Source organism: Microcaecilia unicolor, chromosome 1 (genome assembly GCF_901765095.1).
Source record: "Microcaecilia unicolor chromosome 1, aMicUni1.1, whole genome shotgun sequence".
In the NCBI taxonomy this organism is placed as follows: Eukaryota; Metazoa; Chordata; class Amphibia; order Gymnophiona; family Siphonopidae; genus Microcaecilia; species Microcaecilia unicolor.
Genome location: NC_044031.1, coordinates 356,182,984 through 356,204,011, shown reverse-complemented (window position 1 = coordinate 356,204,011; position 21,028 = coordinate 356,182,984). Strand labels below are relative to the sequence as shown.

The 21,028-nt window shown below is 41.6% G+C and overlaps 2 protein-coding genes across 4 annotated transcripts in view; one reads left to right on the top strand and one right to left on the bottom strand.

Annotated features, from left to right (window-relative positions):
* The window catches only part of LOC115480169 (tRNA (cytosine(34)-C(5))-methyltransferase-like), a 70,131-nt gene extending 67,000 nt beyond the window's left edge, over window positions 1-3,131 (bottom strand). Inside the window, exon 1 of the mRNA XM_030218691.1 lies at window positions 2,916-3,131. Coding sequence (XP_030074551.1) covers window positions 2,916-3,056 — 141 coding nt within the window. The 5' untranslated portion in view covers window positions 3,057-3,131. The remainder of the gene's footprint in view (window positions 1-2,915) is intronic.
* A 3,345-nt stretch (window positions 3,132-6,476) lies between these two features.
* The window catches only part of SRD5A1 (steroid 5 alpha-reductase 1), a 129,856-nt gene continuing 115,304 nt past the window's right edge, over window positions 6,477-21,028 (top strand). Inside the window, exons 1-2 of one of the 3 annotated variants that reach the window (XM_030209586.1) lie at window positions 6,477-6,575; window positions 17,550-17,890. In XM_030209586.1, the coding sequence (XP_030065446.1) occupies window positions 17,604-17,890 (287 nt within the window). In that variant the 5' untranslated portion in view covers window positions 6,477-6,575; window positions 17,550-17,603. The other 2 variants (XM_030209578.1, XM_030209595.1) reach the window with 2 other exon arrangements.

Genomic DNA, 21,028 nt, shown 5'->3' with positions numbered 1-21,028 from the left:
GCTGGGCTAGATGGACCTTTGGTCTTTCCCAGTATGGCACTACTTATGTACTTATGTACTGTTCAGAAGAAATGGATCCTCAGAAGCTTAGCAGAGATTGGGTGGCAGCACCGGTGGTTAAGAGATGGGGCTAGTGCTGGCCAGACTTCTACAGTCTGTGCCCTGAAAATGGCAGATACAAATCAAGGTCAAGTATACATATAAAGTAGCCGTCACGTACTATGAATTCATCCCCCCCCCCCCCCCAAAAAAAAAAAAAAAAAAAACAAACTACAACAGAACTGGGAGTGGGACAGTAACAATTCTGGACTGGAAAAAGCAATGGAGTGAGCTAGAGAAATGGGCCTCAAATTGTGCCTCTACGTTTTCATTGGACACTAGAAAAATATGGAAAAATGCAAATATGAGAAGGTAAGCAAAGACTGATTACTGTGGTTCACACTGCAAAGAGATAAGGGAATACCTCTATCAGGGCCTATATTGCAAGAGAAAGCCCTGATTTTTCAAACCGAATAGATGGAATATGGAAGCTTTAGATTGCTGGGGAAAAGCAGACAGCAAACTCTGAGGAATTTGTTACAATCAAAGTGAAATTTCAACATCTCCTTAAAAAGGATGGCGTGTCAATGGAGCAAATATACAACTGTGATGAAACCAGGTTAAGTTTTAAAAATGTTGCCATCAAGAAATCTTGAATCACGGATCAAAGGCTCGGCTCCAGGTTATAAAGGAGTGACTATTCTGGCCTTGTAGCAATGCAACTGGTAAACATAAATTATCACAGATATTCATTGGAAAGTCAAAATATTCTAGGGCCTTTAAAGACATGGCTCCTGCTGCACCTCTGGTGTCCTATAGAAAAATGCATGAAGTATATGATGTTGCGATAGCAACGTCCTCAACTTTGTCCCTATTTCTAGGCCTTATATGCCTGCGATGAAAAACCAACCCTACTTTTTTTAAGAGGTTTGAAACATGCTCTTTCTAATGAAAATGATTAAAAAGTTTCCAGAAGGTCTTTTTTTTGTAAAAGTGGGCTAAAATACCCTATTTTTGGCATTTTTGCAAAAATCATCAACTTTACACTCAATTTGTGAACTAATGGAAAATATCAGGAGAATGAAATTTTATATTCGAAAACCTTGTGTTGATAAGTTGTTGTGTGCAAAGTTTCACGTTTATCACACCTTTAATTCCAGAGATATAAAAAGCCAAACTTTACAATTTTTTCTTGCCGCAAATTTTTAGGGCCAAGTTTGCTCCAAGTTTTCTTCATGGAAATCGCTCATGAAGATTTATTATTTTGTTTAATAGAGCGCAAAAGGTTGTACAAGATGGCCAAGTCTTGTTTCTCTCAAAATATTGCGAGATACAGTGTCTCAAAGTTGCCGAAATCTCGGAGTCATACCATAGAAGGCTGCAGTATGGGGTCACACAGATTACTATATCTCAGCAAGTATTGCATCGGTGAACGTAAAACTTTACCAATGTTCATTGGGGACATGTATGAATGTTCACAGAAAATTTCATAGAAATCCGTGATGGTCGAGCAGGGCACTTCTCTGAAATCAGACCACTTGACATGGAATGACCCATTAGTTGTACTGAATCCCACCCTGGTTCCCCCCAAAAGGGCCCTATCCCCCTGGATCCAGCACTCATCCCACCCCAAAAGGGCCCTATCCGTCTGGATCCAGCACTCATTCCACCCCAGAAGGGCTGCCCCTACCTGGATCCATCACTGTTTTCTCTCACTAGGGCTGCAACCAACCTGGAGCCAGTACTGTTTTTGCTCAGTAGGGGTACTGGCTCCTGGATCCAGTACCAATTCCAGAAGAGCAAATTCCCCTTGGATAAACCAATGCTGGATTCAGGTAATTGCAGCCCTCTGGGGAAAATGAGAGCTTATCCCTCCTGGAAAGAATGAGTGCTGGATGCATGTGGATGCAACCCTTCTAAAGAGACGCTCAGGAGAATGCACCCTTTCAAAGAGAATAGGTGCAGGATCCAGGAGTCAGCAGCCCTTCTATCTAAAGATAATAATTAGTGCTGGATCCAGGTGGGTGCAGCCCTTTTGGGGGGAAATGATTGTTGGATCAGGGGGGGGGGGGGCTGCAGCCCTTCTGGAAGCAAACAGTCTGGATCCAAGTAAATACAGCCCTTTGGGGGGGGAGGAGAGCTGGACCCTGGGGAATGCAGCCCTTCTGGAGAAAACAGTGCTGGATCCACTGGGGATAGGGCCCTTCTGGGGGGAATGAGTGCTGAATCTAGGGGGACAGGGCCCTTCTGAGTGAAAAAAAAGAGTACTGGATCCAGGTAGATACAGCAATTTTGGAGGTAGATGAGTGCTGGATCTAGGAGAAAGTTGGGGGAAAAGTGCTGGATGCAGGTGGATGCAGCCCTTCTGACTGAAAATAGTGCTGGATCCAGGTACAGCAATTTTGGAGGTGAATGGGTGTTGGAGCCAGAAGGAAGGACAACTTCTAGGGGGAATAACTGCTGGATCCAGGGGGAAGAAGCTCTTCTGAGGGGAATAACTGAGGATCCAGGGTCATGCAGCCCTTCTGTGAGAAAACCGCAGGGTGATAGGGCCCTTCTCGGGGGGGGGGGGGGGGGGGAGATGAGTGCTGGATCCAGGGGGTGCAGCACTCTGGGGGGGGGGGGTAAACAGTACGAATAAGTGCTGGAGCAGGAAGCTCCCTACCTTCTTTGGCGAAGGACTGCTGCATTCTAAACAAAATACTGAGTGATCCATTTTTAAGGTGGTACTCAGGACCCAGAGAATATGGGTTTCACTTTCTTCCCTCCATTTACAAAGTAAGTTCAGCCAATCTGACCTTGAGAAAGTAAGGGATTTACACGTCATAATAACCTTAACGCTAGTGACGAAGCCAAAACATTTGTGATACAATTACCGTGCTTTCCCGTTGCCTCCCCGGTTTCTGCGGTGCCTCACCAGCTCTTTGCCAGCGTTTACGCTGTCTCCGACCCATAACGTGAAGAAAAAAGAAATAGCTCCGGCACGACAAAATCTCGCCTATACTCCTGCGCAACATAAAAGACCATACAAACACGTACACACAGGAAACCGCGTAACAGCACTCTTGAGCGGCGAAAAAAAAAAAAAAGGAATCATGCGTTCCAACTTCCGAACCTCGTTCCCGAAACTAGCTCCTCCTCTTCCTGCTTCGTCTAACCGTCCGCTGCGACTCCGCAAAATCAAGGACAACCTACTACTACTATAAATCACTTCTTTAGCGCTACCAGTCGTACGCAGCGCTTTACAATCCTACGTTTGATGACAGATGACGACGGCATGATGTCACAAGGCAGAAACTAACGTCGTCCACCCACTCCAGCCACCGCCATCCCCCAAACAATTAAATTGATAGGGGAGCAAGCTCCGCCTACTGACTTCAATCCACATAATGGCCCAGACAGTCATGCGGTCTCATGTTTTCAAACCTCATTGTCGTGAATACTGCGTTCACTGCCCCTTTCATACGGTTCTACCCAAGGAAGGAGGTTAATCTCCTTGGTTCTACTGGTTCACGCGTTTGATGCCCGGGAGCGGGACGAGTGCCGTGGCTCCGCTCCTTCAAAACTGGCGCCTTGCGAGCCATAACGGCACAGGCCAATGGCCGGACTGAGGCGGTGGTGCTACTAGCCGTGTTGGATTGGACTGCAGTACAGACTGCTGCTGGGAGGCTTGAGCAAGGAGGTTTAATAGATAGAAGTGGAACTGAGAATATCTAGTCCTCTGTAAGCCAGGAAGCCAATTTGGTTAATTTCTGTTTTCACTCCGCTTCGCAGCCGTCATTGCTATACACTCAAGCAAACAAACCTATGAGCAGCTGCAGCCTGCTGTCGTTGTTTATTGTTGGTCCATCTGTAACAAGACTAAAGCTGTTTCAGTTGGATAGGCAGTGCCTTAAAAGGTAGAGGAGAAAAGAAAAAAAACAATCGATCATCACTAAAGCAGCTTCAAATATTATTGTAGCTAGTAGAAACAGCAATTATAAACTATGTAGTTTGCTCATTTTTCTTCACTGTGCTTCTATACAATACAGATGGCCAGATTTCAGTGAGAATATCCTGTTTCCTGAGGGGTTCATCTTCTTAACTGTTGTGATCATCCTTGGGAAGCCTGGTGTAATAAAGATGACAGAATATATTAAAATTAGATGGAAGTAGAATTAAACTCTCCTTTGATTGGGGCACATGGAATCACATCTTCATCTGTTTTGTAGAAGTTTACCTTTTAGATACACAAATGGATTATTCTGTTTTGAACATGTTTCATGGGCATTTTTTGTTAAATTTGTACCCTGCACTTTCCCACTCATGGCAGGCTCAATGTGGCTTACATGGGGCAATGGAGGGTTAAGTGACTTGCCCAGAGTCACAAGGAGCTGCCTGTGCCTGAAGTGGGAATTGAACTCAGTTCCTCAGGACCAAAGTCCACCACCCTAACCACTAGGCCACTCCTCCAGGTTTTATAAGTCAAAATAAATATTTTGTTTCAAGCAGATCTCTTTTGTTTAAACATAACTGGGCTGTAAGCCCCTAATGCAGCCCATTGATTTTCTTATATTTTGTTCTTGTGACAACATACACTCTTATCTCTATCTGGTCGATAATAAAAAGCGCTCATTGTGAATACTATCCACCCTAACAGGTTGTTTTGTGGCTGTACATAAGGAATTGTGATATTTAATAAATAAGTGCATGTTTGTGTCCCTAGTCATGTGGTAGCCGTGTTAGTCCACTCTTAAGGTTATCAATAGAAATCAAACAAAATAAAACATGGAAAAGAAAATAAGATGATACCTTGGTTATGTCCAATAAAAAGGTATCATCTTATTTTCTTTTCCATGTTTTATTTTGTTTGATTTCTATTGATAATCCTTTCAAGAAATCCAGTTAATCATTTAACTTAGTAGTGGAACATAACCACAAAGACATGGTATGGTCGCATTTTCAAAATGGTAATACTAGGGCACAGCTAAGGAACAGGTTATTCTGAGTCTTTACTGGATCAAACTTGCTTTCCTTGTGACATCACTATCCAGTGGGTAGGCAGTGAAGGGTAAAGGAATTTTTTTTTACATTTATTTCACACATTATCCTAAGCAAATTTGGATTAAATGTGGCTTACATTTGAAAATACAGTGAGATAGAATAATAGATGGATATGTCTGAAATGTGTAACAAAGTTGAGATTAGCATATATTCCCAACTGGACATTTAAAAGTTTGTCCTTTAATGATACCACATGTTCAGAAATCATAGCCATAAGGACAGGCAGTTATTCAAAGATTATCACATACACATGCCAGAATAGGCATCCATCACATTGCAAAAGTAAACAAGAACTTCTACAGAGTACATCCAAAATTTAATTTGTACTTCCTTATTTCCATCTTCTAAAATTCCAGACAGTAGATGTACAGATCAGCAGGACCCAAAGCACTCCAAAACAAGTAAAGTCAGAAACAACATAGTTTATACCTAATTGTTCAAGCACCCTTAGGATTCACCTTTGGGTTTAAAAACATAATGTATATGCAAGGTCTGGATAAGCAAATTAAAACAATCAACGTTTAAAGCAAATACCTTTAATATGTAATAGTGTTACCAATAATGAAACAATGATGGAATAGTCACATAGCAGACAGCCTGAGCTAACAGATTTATTTTCCAGTGAACAATTAACTTTGTATGAACTTGGTGGCTAATAGTGTGCTGAACTGGACAATGTAGGCACATTTAGACCAACTCTGGACTTCTGCAAGAAGGCAGCTCTGCCCTCGTTATTCAATATCTGTCTTTTAAATAATAGTAATACAAATATCAAGTGCGTTTTTACTATATACCTCTGCAATCCACAAAACAAAAGGAGCAAGTTCCCACATGCCACCTTTTTGTTTTGATCTAGGCACAGGAAAAAAACAAAGATTTAAAATGCTCCAAGATTTCAACCTATTTTATGTTTAATGTGGGGTATAAATGTCATAAATAAATAGATAGAGACTCTGAATGTTGACCACCTGATTCTCATAACATGATGTCTGTTTTAGTGGCCTTCACCAGGAGAAAAAAAATCTCTGCACAAATATAACACAAGCTTGAGTGTCCCTATAACTAGCCTCTCCAAATGACACACTGATTACGATTTATAACAAATTACTACTCTACCTATGAAAAGTTATTCCGTATTATACTTCCTGTGTGTACATCCATTTCCTGCACAAGCCGGCATGTTTGAAAATATAATGATATTAAATGCAAATGCTTCCAACAATAAAGAGCGACAACGTGAATGCAGCAGCTCATTGGTTTGCTTGCTTTGTTTTGAGAGTATGGCGATGACGGCTTCGCGGAGAAGGGAAACTGAGATCGACCTAATTGGTTTCAACGTTTTGACGTCACTTGTCTTCTTTCTATTAAACCTCCTTGGGCTTGAGCAAGGAGTACATTGTTTCTACCTGTTTGTTACACCCCGTAAGATCGAGCTTGGAAAACGAATAAACCAATCCGAGATGCGGAAGACTAAAACTGGGAGGAGGTGATCCGTGAGTGAGATTTCCTCAATAAAGATTTGCGGAAGGGGTTTTTAAAAATTCGATTTTATTACATTTTTAATAACAAATTCCAGAGAGGGTACATTTAAAATCCGTTGAGGTAAGGTCGGGGGGTGGGGGGTAGACTGACAGCAAACCTATATATTTAGTTTCGGCTTTCCTTAATCTTGGACTGTACGAAAAACTTCGTTGTAACTATACTATTTGATAACAGCTGAAAAGGGGGCTTGGTTACAAGTGAACGGTGGGTGGTTGTGCTCTCTGAAATTAATAGATCAGTGTTGTCAGGGGGAAAACTGTCATAAATGCTCGATTTAAAAAAATGTTTTATTGTAATTTCAGATAATAAAAATATGAGCTACATTCGTGGTGTATGAATTACATATCTCTAACAGTTGTAAGAACAATATAACCAAATACAGCACAAAAAAAGCATGAGTTTTAATATTTATAACTAGGGATGGAGATATAGTAGACTCAAAATAGTTTGCTGCTGACCTTCACAAATTAGAAATGTATGTATCTAGTGGCCTTTTCCATTTTAACAATTTCCTAGAGTTTGGGAAAGTGGCAGTGTTGGCATGCTTCCGAGGGAAAGTCTCTGGCTTGTCCCTTGCTGCTCAGCCAGACATTGCCCGATTTCTCAGATGGGCGCTTCGGCTCCGTCCTCCCGTGCAGTCGCCGTGTCCGGCCTGGAACCTGGGGCTGGTGTTGAAGGCTCTTCAGCGTTCATCTTTCAAGCCGCTTATGTGAGCTTCTGAGAAGGATGTGACTCTCAAGACGGTCTTTTTGGTGGCCATGACGTCGGCAAGACACATATCTGAGCTTCAGGCGCTTTCCTGTCGAGACACTTTTCTACAGTTGTCAGAGTCTGTGGTAACGGTACGTACAGTGCCTTCCTTTCTGCCTAACTAGTTTCAGCGTTTCACCTGAACCAGACCATTTTTCTACCTTCCTTTTCTAGGGAGGACTTTCCGTATTCCTTTAGGCAATTGCGTCTTTTGGATGTCCGCAGGGCTCTGTTGCAGTATCTACAGATGTCAAATGACTTCAGGACTTCTGATCATCTTTTTGTATTGTTGACAGGTCCTCGATGCGGGGGTATGGCGTCTAAGGCCATTATAACCCGTTGGCTCAGGGAAGTCATTTTTTCTGCATAGCTGCTTTCAGGACGGGCTCCGCTTGAAGCGTTTAAAGCACATTCCACGAGAGCGATTTCCTCCTCATGGGCTGAAACGGGTGTCCTTTCTCTTCAAGAGATCTGTCATGCGGCTACTTGGGCTTCTCAACTCTCGTTTGTACAGCATTACAGGCTGGATGTGGCAGTGAAGCAGGATGCGCATTTTGGGGCGCAGGTGCTTGCTCGTGGAGTTGCCTGTTCCCACCCTATGTAGGGAGTGCTTTTGTACATCCCATCAGTTAATGGATTAATCTGCTGCTGATGACAAGGAAGGGAAAATTAGGTTCTTACCTTGGTAATTTTCTTTCCTTTAGTTACAGCAGATGAATCCATGATCCCTCCCTGTCTGGTTTTGTTTTTTGTTCAGATCTTTTATGCAGATATTGTATCTCATCGGCAGGAGTTGATGATCAGCTCTTAGAGTTTCTACATACTGTTCTATTGCAGGAGGTTGAGATCGTCCCTCCTTTGTGGTTCTGGGGCGTTTGTTCACTGTGAGGAAAGTTTACAATGTTTTACCTTTCTTATTTACTCTGCTTTGGAAGTTTCATATACTGAAGGCAGGAGGAGCTAGACGTCCAGGGTCACTGTGGCTTTTCAGTGTTCTTTATCTCCACCTGCTGGTAGGCGGATACAACCCATCAGTTAATGGATTCATCTGCTGTGACTAAAGGAAAGAAAATTACCACGGTTAGACCCTAAGTTTCCCATACTTACATAGGACAGATATGCATACATGCTGTCACACTGAACCTAAGAAGAATGAAATATTATATATTCATGTTGAACACATGCATCAGTATGCAGTAGATTTTCCATGCAATTTATCAATACAAACTCAAAACCAGTGGGCTATATAGTGATACAGTATACAGTTGTGTCCAAATGCACAGTGCTGGAGGAGAGACAGACTGCTTATATAATTACAAGAACACCTTCCTAAGATGGGTTTTAACACACTATACCCCCTTTAGGTAGGTGTTTTTGTAGCTACATAAGCAGTCTGTTTCTCTTGCAGCACTGTGCACTTGGACACAGCTGTATACTGTATCACTATATAGCCCAGTGATTTTGAGTTTGTATTGATAAATTGCATGGAGCAACTACTGGACACTGATGCACGTATTCAATAAACTGCTTCTCTTTTTTATTATTGATCTTTGTTATTTTGAGGGCAGATCTGTGCCTCTTTTTGTTTGTTTTTTCTTCTGTGGGTTAAGAATTGGTTATTGGACAGAAAATAGCGGGTAGGGTTACATGGTCATTTTTCTCAGTGGAGGAGGGTGAATAGTGGAGTGCTGCAGGAATCTGTACTGGGACTAGTGCTATTTAACATATTTATAAATGATCTGGAAATCAGACTCACAAGTGAGGTGATTAAATTTGCAGTTGACACAAAACTCTTCAAAGTTGTCAAAACACACGTGGATCGTGAAAGATTGCAGGAAGACCTAAGGAAACTGGAAGACTGGGCATCCAAATGGCAGATGAAATTTAATGTGGACAAATGCAAAATGTTGCACATTGGGAAGAATAATCTGAATCATAGTTACCTGATGCTAGGATCCACAGACTCAGCACTCGAGAAAATGAGCTAGGTGTCGTCGTAGACTATACGCTAAAATCTTCTGACCAGTGTGCAGCGGCCAAAAAAGCAAACAGGATGCTAGGAATGGGATACAAAATAAGACCAATAATCTCATGATGCCTCTGTATTGTTCCATGGTGCAACCTCACCATGAGTGTTTCATTCAGTTCTGGTCATCGTATCTCAGGAAAGATATAGCGGAATTAGAAAAGGCTCAAAGAAAAGTGACCAAAATGATAAAGGGGATGGAATTCCTCCCATATGAGGAAAGGCTAAAGAGGTTAGGGCTCTTCAGCTTGGAAAGTAGATGGCTGAGGGGGGTTATGATTGAGGTCTACAAAATCCTGAGTGGTGTAGAATGGGTTAAAGTGAAGCGAATTTTTTTTTCCGTTCTTTCAAAAAGTACAAAGACCAGGGGATACTCAATGAAATTACATGAAAATACTTTTAAAACAAGAGAATATTTTTTCACTCAAAGAACTCGTTGATAGAGGATGTGGTAACACTGGTTAGCATATCTGGTTTTAAGGAAGGTTTGGAGGAATAGTCCGTAGTCTGTTATTGAGATGGGCATGAGGGAAGCCACTGATTGCCCTGGGAATGGTGGCATGGAACTTTGGTACTGATTGGGTTTCTGCCAGGTACTTGTGATCTGATCGGCCACTGCTGGAAGCAGGATACTGGGTTAGATGGACCATTGATCTGATCCAGTATGGCTATTCTTATGTTCTTATATTCAATGCATTTGGTACACAAGGGCGATAAGAATCCAGTCGTATGTATATAAAACAGGTTAACCTTTACTGGATCAAAGAAATATAAAAGAAATAACATTAATATTAGTTTTGTTAAATTGTACAAAACAGTTTAGAAATATCCAATGTACACAATTTATGTGACTAACGTTTTACTCAACGCTAAGATTTTCTCAGTTCACTCTACCCCCAAAAGAGAAATAACCAATTCAGTTCACCGTGGGCTAATAACTTGTGTAGCCTCTGGATAAAATGTTTAGGAAATAATTTGGGAAAACATCTAACCTACATGTTTCAATGATTTCTTTAGCTAGTGACACTGAATATATGTTAAAATATATAAGTGTAAGGTGGAGTTGGAAAGTGACTGCCTATAATATACCCAGAGTCTGTGTAACCATAGGCAGTCGGTGGCCCAACTGTTTGGGGAGGCTAAAGGGGGCGGGGTTAGGGGGTGGAGCTTAAATCCATAATTGTCTGATAACACACAAAAAATAAAAATAAGTCACAATACCTTTTATTAAATTTAGATATTAGATATGTATCATATGTCAAAGAATAAAGTGGTTGCTCAAAGCATATTCTAACCACAATCGCTCAACTGCAAAACACTATGCACAGCTTTGTGCAAAAACACACTCAGAACCTTACTGTACCATAAATATTACACTGGGCAGAACCTAATACACCAATATACCACCCATACGGAAAATGCAGACCGTCAACAATATGAAACAAGGGATCATATCACAATTCTCATGTAGAGCCACAAAACACCCTAATTCATGTTTAATGTGGGATAAAATGCCATAAATAAGTAAATATAAACTTTTAATGTTGAGCACCTGATTCTCAAAGTGGACATATTCCAAACACTATAATGAAAATAAAATGATCTTTTCTACCTTTGTTGTCTGGTGACTTTTTCTTATCATACTGGCCCAGTATCCGATTCTGTTGCTATCTGTCCTCAGGTGTCAGTGCAAGTCTCTTTGGTATGAACTCTCATGTGCAGGTCAGGAAGTCATCCTTGTTAAATATCTCCCTGGCAACCTAGGACACCTCCAGCCTACCCCCCCTGCTCTCCCAGCAGTAAGGTAAACAAATTAAACCATAAACCAATTTCTACAACTGGTTACACAAGGCTTTCACTGCAGCTCCTGCTGTGAGGATGGAGGTAAATCAACAATTTAAACCCCCCAGAGCAGCGGGACTCCACAGCTGATCCATCCTGCTGCAGCAGGGGAGGCTTAGCCTCCCCAAGCCTCTTATACCGGGTGCCTATGTGTGTAACCCTTTTACATAAAAAGTATTTGGTTTGGACCAGAATTGGAATTCACCAGCAACTTCTCAATTTATTTTTTTGTTTTTTCTCCATCCTCACAATAATTGAGGCAATTAAAATGCTGTGTTCTGAACCAAACTTTTACTGATACTAAAAAAAAAAAAAAAACAACCAATATGGCGCAGACAGGAATAGTCAAAAGCAACAAACAGCAATTGAATTATTTACCAGTATTTCTGGTGCTTTATATCCTAACTCCAAATCCCAGAGAGAGTCCAATTTTCTTGTTAATAGCTGAAGATCACTATAGATCAAACACATTCTTCTTATAGTTCTCAGTTGCAGCTGCAAAAAGGTTGAGGGACTCTGAGATTGCATGGGGACAGAAATCTTACTTGTCCCCACAAGAATTTAACCTGTCCCGCAAGAATTTAATGGTACATAAAAAAAATATTCCCGTCGGCTCTCTTGGACTCTCTGTCTGATTTCGAGCCACAGCACTGCAGACAAGGAAAGAACGGAAGTTGGAATTTGGAACAATCTGGTGCGCACATGTAAGACTTGTCTCTAATTCACTGGCATTGTGTGCTGAGAAGTTGCCACATGCATGCGCCAGTAGGTCGGGTGACATCTGATGCTTGTGCCTGTGTCAGAGCTGAGGTCTGCGCATCAGCCTGGGAGCAGAGAGGATTAATAGTAACATAGTAAGTGACGGCAGATAAGACCTGAGCGGTCCATCCAGTCTGCTCAGTAGTCGCACTCGTTATTAATTCATGAATAAATCAACAATGAATGTGATGTTATATTATTTATTATGGTCTTTCTTTGGTGATTCTGGGACATAGACCATAGAAATCCGCCTGGCCCTATCCTTATGTTCCAACTGCTAGAGTTGCCGTTGAAGCCCACTCCAACCTATTCATCTTCTCATTTGTGGGAAACACTGTAAAAGTCTGTCCAGCACTGTCCTCATGTTCCAGCCACTGAAGTTGCTGTTTAAGCCCTTTCTAGCCCATCCTAAACCAAATTGCCATATATGAGACACAGACCATACAAGTGGCCCTAGTTTATCACAGCCAGAGTCACCATCTAAGCATCACTCAACACATCCACACACATGCAGCCATTTAAGTTTAGATTTTTTATAACTTCCATTTTCTAATTAGAGGTCCTCTGTGTTCATCCCACATCTTTTTGAATTCTGTCATCATTTATGTCTCTACCACCTCCTTAATGGAAGACTTTCGCATCTGTGCTGTTTAAAGCAAGGAGGAGGAGACAACACTGAAAGAATGTGGTACTTGGTAAGTGAGAGGCTGGTGCAGGTGCAACTTCCACTTCCACAGGAACCCCGCAGGAACTGTTTCCATTCCCATGGGAACCCTGCAGAACTGTTTCCATCCCTACAGGTTCCATGGGATTTCCGTGAACCTTGTTCCCATGCAGGTCTCTACTCCTGAGACTCCAATGCTGGTGTTAAAAATCTGGATAACATGAGGTGTACTTGGATCCTCAGAAGCCCCATATCTTTAGATAGTAAAGTTCCTTCTGCCCAGTAGATGTTCCTGAATCACCAGTGGATGGAAACAGTCCATGTCCGCTTGCTAGAAAATGCACATGTAGCCCAGTCTGTCGTTTCTCCTTAGTTTCTTAAAATGGATATAGAGGGTTTCCTCGGGCACCTTTATAGGGTAGATGCTTAAGTGGCTTCTGTTACCTGTATACTCCTAGATCACCCCATGAACTATTTTACCAGCTAGGGCAGGACAGTATAAAGTTTGAAGAACTTCTTGGTCTAAGGCTTTGGGCTTAAAAGATTCTCCCCTTGTGTGTATGGTCAGAGGCCAGGGAGGCTCAAGAGTCTAAGACAGTTGTGCAAATGTGCAACAAAGTTTTTATATTAAGGGGGAATTTCTTACTAAAACATTCTCTGTTTGTAATATTAACTTCTTCTTCCTTCTGGAAGAAGTTAGAAAGTGTTAGGCAGCTACTGATGACAGATATAAGGTAAACTTATAGCGGGGCATCAATATGATGTCCAAATGGTGAAACAAGCGTTTACTGGCAAACATTTAAAAATGTTAAGTCCATAATGGAAGAAATAAACTTGTTGCAATATTCCAAAATAACACAAAAAAATCCCATTTAAAGTTAGGATGCACTGCGAACATCATGGAGATAAACATGTCTGCCAATCGGAAATACACATTGCAAAACAACTAAATGCATTCCAACTAAAACTCAACACAGAAAAAACAGTGTCTCACCATCTCTTCCCAATACAACATGTATAAACCCACAAACATAAACACCCCAGGATACACCCTTCCTATCTCAGACAACCTGAAAATTATCAGCGTTACAATCGACCGGAACCTCTCAATAGAGAACCAAGCGAAATCCACAATAAAGAAAATGTTCTATTCAATGTGGAAACTCAAACACGTGAAACCATGGAAACTCAAACGCGTGAAACCATTCTTCCCGAGGGAAATATTCCGCAACTTGATGCAATCAATGGTACTAAGCCACGCAGACTACTGCAATGGAATTTATGCAGGATGCAAAGAACAAATCATAAAGAAACTTCAGACCACTCAAAACACAGCAGCCAGACTTATATTTGGAAAAACGCGGTTTGAATGCGCCAAACCCCTCCAAGAAAAACTGCACTGGCTCCCAATCAAAGAACATATTGCTTTCAAAATCTGCACCCTGGCTCATAAAATTATTTACGGCGAAGCCCCGGTATACATGACAGACTTCATAGACCTGCCAACCAGAAACACAATAGGATCAGCTCGAACATACCTAAATCTCCACTACCCAAGCTGCAAAGGAATCAAATACAAATCAACTTATGCATCCAGCTTTTCCTATTTTAAGCGCACAACTATGGAACGCACTGCCAAAAGTCGTAAAAATAACGTATGACCACCTAAATTTCCGGAAATCACTAAAAACAAACCTGTTCAAAAAGGCATACCCCACCGACCCAACATAAAAGCCTGAATATCTGCAACACAATGAAACCAAAGCTTGTAATGGACATAACTTAACTCTTCCTCTAATGTATCTGTCACACATGAACCTTATTCTACCACAACATCACCTTGTATTTGTTCATACCGGAATTGGCGAACGCCGATACGGTACTATGTAAGCCACACTGAGCCTGCAAATAAGTGGGAAAATGTGGGATACAAATGTAATAACTAAACATGCAACGGCGGTACTGTTCCTCACATCGAGAACATGTCCGCAGCAATGAGAGCACATTCCCTCCATGTGCAAAACATGCATACATATTTCCTGCACGTGGAAGAATGTTCCTCAGTGTGGCCAGTAACGAGGCACAGGAGAGAGAGATTCAAGCATCACCACCACCTGCCACCCCAGGTGTCTTCATGAGGGCATGGAGATTCATTGGAAACAGCCTGGAAAGGTGAGTGTGAAGCAGTGCCTCCCAGGATCACAGCATCACTCAAGTGCAAGCAGCATAGATAGGTAGGGTGACATACAGTAAGTTCTCTTTGTTGTTGCAATACATGTTATTGAAATTTTCATAAGAATGATTTAAAAAAACCAAAACATAGGTGTCAGAGTTTCCAGAATATCCATTGGTAATTAAGGGGCCCCGTCCACTAATTGTTCAGTGCAGAAATGAGGGACTTCACATATCTGGACCCTCACCCCCCCCCCCCCCCCCCCCCAGCCCTAGCATGCTGGTCCACGTCTACATACTGATGGGAATGTTGGCAGCAGCTCACTAAAATACATTGACCCACCTCAAAGCACACTTGGTTTATCCCACTGCCCATTCCCCACCTCCCAGGAACAGTGCACATGCTCCACAGAAAGGCCACGATGCCACCTTTCTGTCCCCATGGCCACTTTAGCTCACAACAGCACCTGTACCTGTGTATTGCATACCCATCCCATCACCCTGCCCCCCTCCACACACAGTCTATGTGAAGAGCGTTGCACAACAAAATAATGTATGTGATGCCAAAAAGGCCCATCACTTGAACCGTGTCGCCACCAACTTTTGTAGGAGATTCGATACAAAGGCATTATAACATCCTCATTTTGTTTTCCATTCCTTTCCTAATAATATCTAACATTCTATTTGCTTTCTTAGCCGCAGAAGGTTTCAATGTATCATCAACAATGATCCCTTTCTTGGTCTGTGACTCCTAATGTGGAACCTTGCATGACGTAGCTTTAATTCGGGTACCTCTTTCCCACATGTATCACTTTGCAGTTGCTCACATCAAATGTCATCTGCCATTTAGATGCCCAGTCTCGTAAGGTCCGCTTGTAATTTTTCACAATCCTCCCGCGATTTAACGACTTTGAATAACTTTGTGTCATCAGCAAATTTAATTACCTCACTAGTTACTCCCATCGCTAGGTCATTTATAAATATGTAAAAATAACACCACAGATGTAGAGATCGGTAGGACCCAAAGCAGTACAAAACAAGTAAGGTCATAACACAGTTTATACCAAGTTGTTTAACCACCCTTAGGTTTTACCTTTGGGTTTAACGTAAGGTCTAGATAAATTAATTTAAACAATCTATGTTTAAGGCATGTGCCCTAATTATGAAATACTTGGTAGCAATAATGAAACAGTGATGGAATATTCAAATAGACAGCCAACAGATGTATTTTCCACTGAAAATAATTAACTTTGTATGAACTTGGTGGCTAATACTGTGCTACTTGCTATTTTGTTTTTTTGTCAGTGTATTGTTTGCATGCATAATAAAATCAAAAAAATATTTTTCTGTCGCAGCTTAATTAACAAAACCACATGATTTCCTACTGGATCATATTCATACATGTGAAGGAGATAGTTCTATTTGAGAAGCTTGTTAACACAGACTGCACTATTTCAAAACAAGAAACGCAAGAAAGGGAAACACAAAACTGCAGAAATCCAATGCTGTTGAAGAAAGGGCTCTGATGGAAACCTAAGCAAAGAACATTTGACAATTACCAAATTGTAGACTGTGGCGATTATTGTATGAATGGGTTAGCCCTGTGGTTCCCATATCTGGTCCTAGAGGCACCCCAGGCAGTCAGGTTTTCAGGATATCCACAATGAATATCCATGAGAGATATTTGCATGCACTTTCTCCATGCAGATCTCAGATGAATATTCATTGGGGATATCCTGAAAACCTGACTGCCTGGGGTGCCTCCAGGACCAGGTTTGGGAACCACGGTCATATGCATTCATCAGAACTGAACACTATACCATCCAGGCCAAAGAAGCAGAGCTCTGCCAGCTCCACCAGCAGGGCTGCCTCCAGGACCAAGTTTGGGAACCAGTGATATATGGACTTTAATGGCATTGTTCCTTATCCCCAGTTCTGTACAGGTTGCCCAAAGTCAGGCACACAATTTTGGGCACAGATCACAGATTTGCACATAAAGTAATTGGCTAAGTTGGTCATAACAATAAGTGGCCTTAACAAGTGTTAATTGGCACTAATTACTGGTTACGCACATATCTGCTCTGTGCCTCTATTGTATAATCTGCGTGCCTAATTCATCTCATGTGCACCTCCAAAGAGGGTGTGACCAAAGGAGGGACATGGGCAGGGCATGAGATGGTCGTTCCCAGGATTTAGGAGTAGAGATATAGTTAGGCACAAATATTTATACCAGCCTTTGTCAGATGTAATTGCTCACGTCTAAAGTTAGATACAAAAAAACATTCTATAAAGACAGATCCACACAGAACTGCCTTTATAGAATTTACACATAGCACGCATTAGCCTAGTGCCTAATCTTGGGCACCCTATACAGAACTAAATAAAATAAAAAAGACCCATCCATTCTTCCTCTTCGATTACTTCAATGCCAGACATAGTGGTTATGTTGTAGAATCTTCATCCTGGAGTATGAGATCAAATAACCACAAGACCAATTTCCCCTTCATACAGCAATACTGCTGACCATTTTTGATCTCTGGCTTTACCCTCAGTTTGTTACCCGTATGGATCCTCTGTATTTTTTTAGTTCTTATTTTCTTCAGTTAGCATATGCCAGTATTATTATAACATGATCTTGTAGTGAGTAAAACTGTTTTCATATTAAAATTTAACTGAATACTTGTTATTGATAACTTACTATTGTTATTGTAGTATTATCTCTGAAGAGGACTAATTTCCAGAAACTCCCTACAAGTGGACTGGAGGATGATTCTGCCACAGGGGGAGCCACAGCTGCTGACATGGCTTTCTTGGCTGATGGTGGCTGCAGGATTACTTTCCTTCCTAATGCTACGCTGGGTGCATGTACCTTATGGCCGTTACTCCTCACACATATTTGGACCGCAACTGCCTGTGCGCCTGGCTTGGTTCATGCAGGAGTTACCAGCACTGGTGTTGCCTCTCTACCTGCTGGTGACCCGGCCCACCTTACATCTTGCACATACTGCCAACTGTGTGTTGCTGGCAGCCTTCTTGTGCCACTACCTGCATAGGTGAGTCACATGGCCAGGGCAGGGTGACATATGTCATATTCACACTGGTACCCTCCCCATTTGGCAAGCCTTCCTTGGAGGTCCTTATAACTATTGAGCTAACACTAACCTAAGTATCATCCCCCAAATTCTATAAAGATGCACACCCAAATTATAGAACAAGATCAGTTGTGCAGATAAATTAATAATGAGCTGATAACCGGTGTTAACGAGCAATTATAGACTGTAGTTGGCATTAATTTGCACCGATTAGCAGTTATGTGCATAACTGTTCTTAGTTGGTATTCTATAAATTGCATACCCAAACTCTATTGCACACACCTGCCAGGGGTGTGTGGATATGGGAGTGTTATGGGCAGGCCAAGGGTATGCCTAGCAGTTACGTGCACAAGTTATAGAGTATTAGCATTTATGCACCTAACTGCCTACCTACACTTAGGTGCCAACATTTATACCAACCTTTGAGATGGCTAAGTGCTTTCCTAAAGTTAGGCATATATATGTGGACTTAAGCTAGTATTCTATAGTTATCATTACCATTATAGAATCTGCACTTAGCACACCAGGTCCTGGCACCTATCTTTAAGCACTCTTTCTTGAATTTACCCCTATGTCCATTATAGGGGCCTCTGGTCTTCAGTGTTGCCAAAGGAAGGGCCTCCAAGTCTGCCTATTCCTGCAGAATTCTCCATGGAATTATGGTTGGTGCATCAGTAGCAATCCTCATGTCTTTCTTCCTGGCCATTGCATTCCTGGTTTGTTTGGACTACAGCAGCAGCTTGGTACCACAGGCCACATTCTCCTCTGCCACTGTTGTGCTTTAAATCACAAGAGACATGATGCTGTTGGATTCAAAACACAACACCAGTCCCAGGCACCAGATGAGGAGGACATGTTGGATTCAAAACACAACACCAGTCCCAGGCACCAGATGAGGACATGGCCGAAGGCACTATGCTATTGCAGTTGTCTTATAGCCAAATCATAATTGGGAGGGAAGGGCAAGATTGAGGGGGATGGGAATAGTGGAAGGAGAGTGAGGGTATCAAAGTGTATGCGGATGGGGGCGGGGAGAATGAGTAAGGAGATAACGGTAAGAGTGAGCAATGGATAAAGAGGGAGAGGGATCAGAAGAGCTATAGGGTGTGAATGAGTAGCCTGGATGTGGGAGACGGTATCAGCATTGGAAGGGTGTGAGTAGATCATTCTTTCCTGATCCTAGATTCCTCTCCCCCAAGTCTCCTCTTTCTCTTCCCTCTTCTTGATTCTATCCTCTCCTCCCTCTGTGCTTCCATCCTCTATCCTTCTGGCCCTTCTGCCTAAGTTTCCTCCGCTATTGCCCTCTTCTGAGATCCTCTCTTTTCCAACCCCCAGATTCTACTTCCTCCTCCTTTTCCAGTACCAAGATCCCCTCCCCCCCCCAAAAAAAATAAATAAAGAATCAAATGAACTGGTCACGTCAATGTTAGAAAATGACATTATTTAAATTATAAAAAGCTACAGTTTTTAATATGCAAATATATGCAAACATCCACAATTCCTTTTGAGAAAGTTTGCAAAAAAACTTTTCTCTTCTTGCTGTAGAGCAGGGTTTTCCAGAACTTTCCTGAGAGACCCCACAGCTAGTTGGATTTGTAGGAATATACCTGACAAAAATCTGCATGGTCAGGAGACTCAAAATAGGCAATTGATCTTTTTATATTCACTGTGGATATCTTGAAAACCTAGCTGTGGGATCCCTATTGTGGTCTTGGAAATCTCTGCTGTAGAACCTACCGGGTGTGGGAAGAAATTGTGAGTTGTGGTTATTATGCTTGAATTGGAACTTCAGAGTTCTTTCCTGGTGACCTCCATAGCCAGTCAGGTTTCTCGAGTATACACAATGAATATAAATGAGATAGTATTGTATATATTGTGTTAACAAGTGATGGTTTGTGTCCTGCTTCTTCATTTTGGATAAAACTGGCTCTGGAGCTTCATGGATAGTTTGGAAAACCTGGGCCTGAGATTTTTGATTGGTACCATTTCTTTAGGTTTTTTTTGTAGAGGTCTTGGAAGGTTGTTTTTTTTTTTTTTTTTTTTTGTTACATTTGTACCCCGCACTTTCCCACTCATGGCAGGCTCAATGCGGCTTACATGGGGCAATGGAGGGTTAAGTGACTTACCCAGAGTCACAAGGCGCTGCCTGTGACCGAAGTAGGAATTGAACTCATGGCTTGTTGAAGGTCAGATTCTTCTGATTGGTTTGGTCAGCTTCTAGGAAATCCGTGAATATTTGCGAATTCTAGTGGGAAAACCTCCATTAATATTCACCAGTAGACAATAAAAAAAAGCCACAATGGGTCCAGTGATAATCCCTACCTAACTCCCACCTTCCACAACAAAAAAATAAGATTTCCATAAAAAAAAAGTAAGATTTGGTTGAACCTATACATTTTTTTCATACATTAATCACATCAAGTGCAAACAATTTTTCCAAGAACTAATTTATCTCTTTGTATATATTTCACTGGTTTATTTTGCCCCACCATATTTATTAAATACCAGTTAGTTGAGCCAGGTTATTTTGAGATTCAGAAAATATTGACTCTATTTATACCGAGCAGAGGCATACCTAGCATACTTGACACCCGGGGCTGATCTTTTTTTTAACCACCCCCCCCCCCCCCCCATGAAAAAAATATTTTTAGCAATAATCATGAAATGAGATAAATGGTCAGAAAAGAAATAGACAGTAAAAAGTAAAAGATTAATACTATTTTTTTAAAGTATCTTTATTAAGTCAAAGTGTCATAAACATACAATAGCACAAAATAGCCACCAAAGTGTGCTCCAACATTTGTAGCTGCACTCCTGCATACATCGAGCTACTACCAGCTACATAACTAACAAAAATAAGCAACCATAAATTCTCGCCGTTGACTCACTTTTTCCATTTTAACCCCTTACCCTTAACAGTCACATGTCGACTATCGTTCCCCTCCCCTACACTGGCTCCCACTCAAAGAACGCATCACGTTCAAAACATATACCCTAGTTCACAAAATCATTCACGGAGATGCCCCAGCCTACATGGAAAAATCATCCTGCACATTCCTCAATCTTCACTTCCCCAACTGTAAAGGTCTAAAATACAAA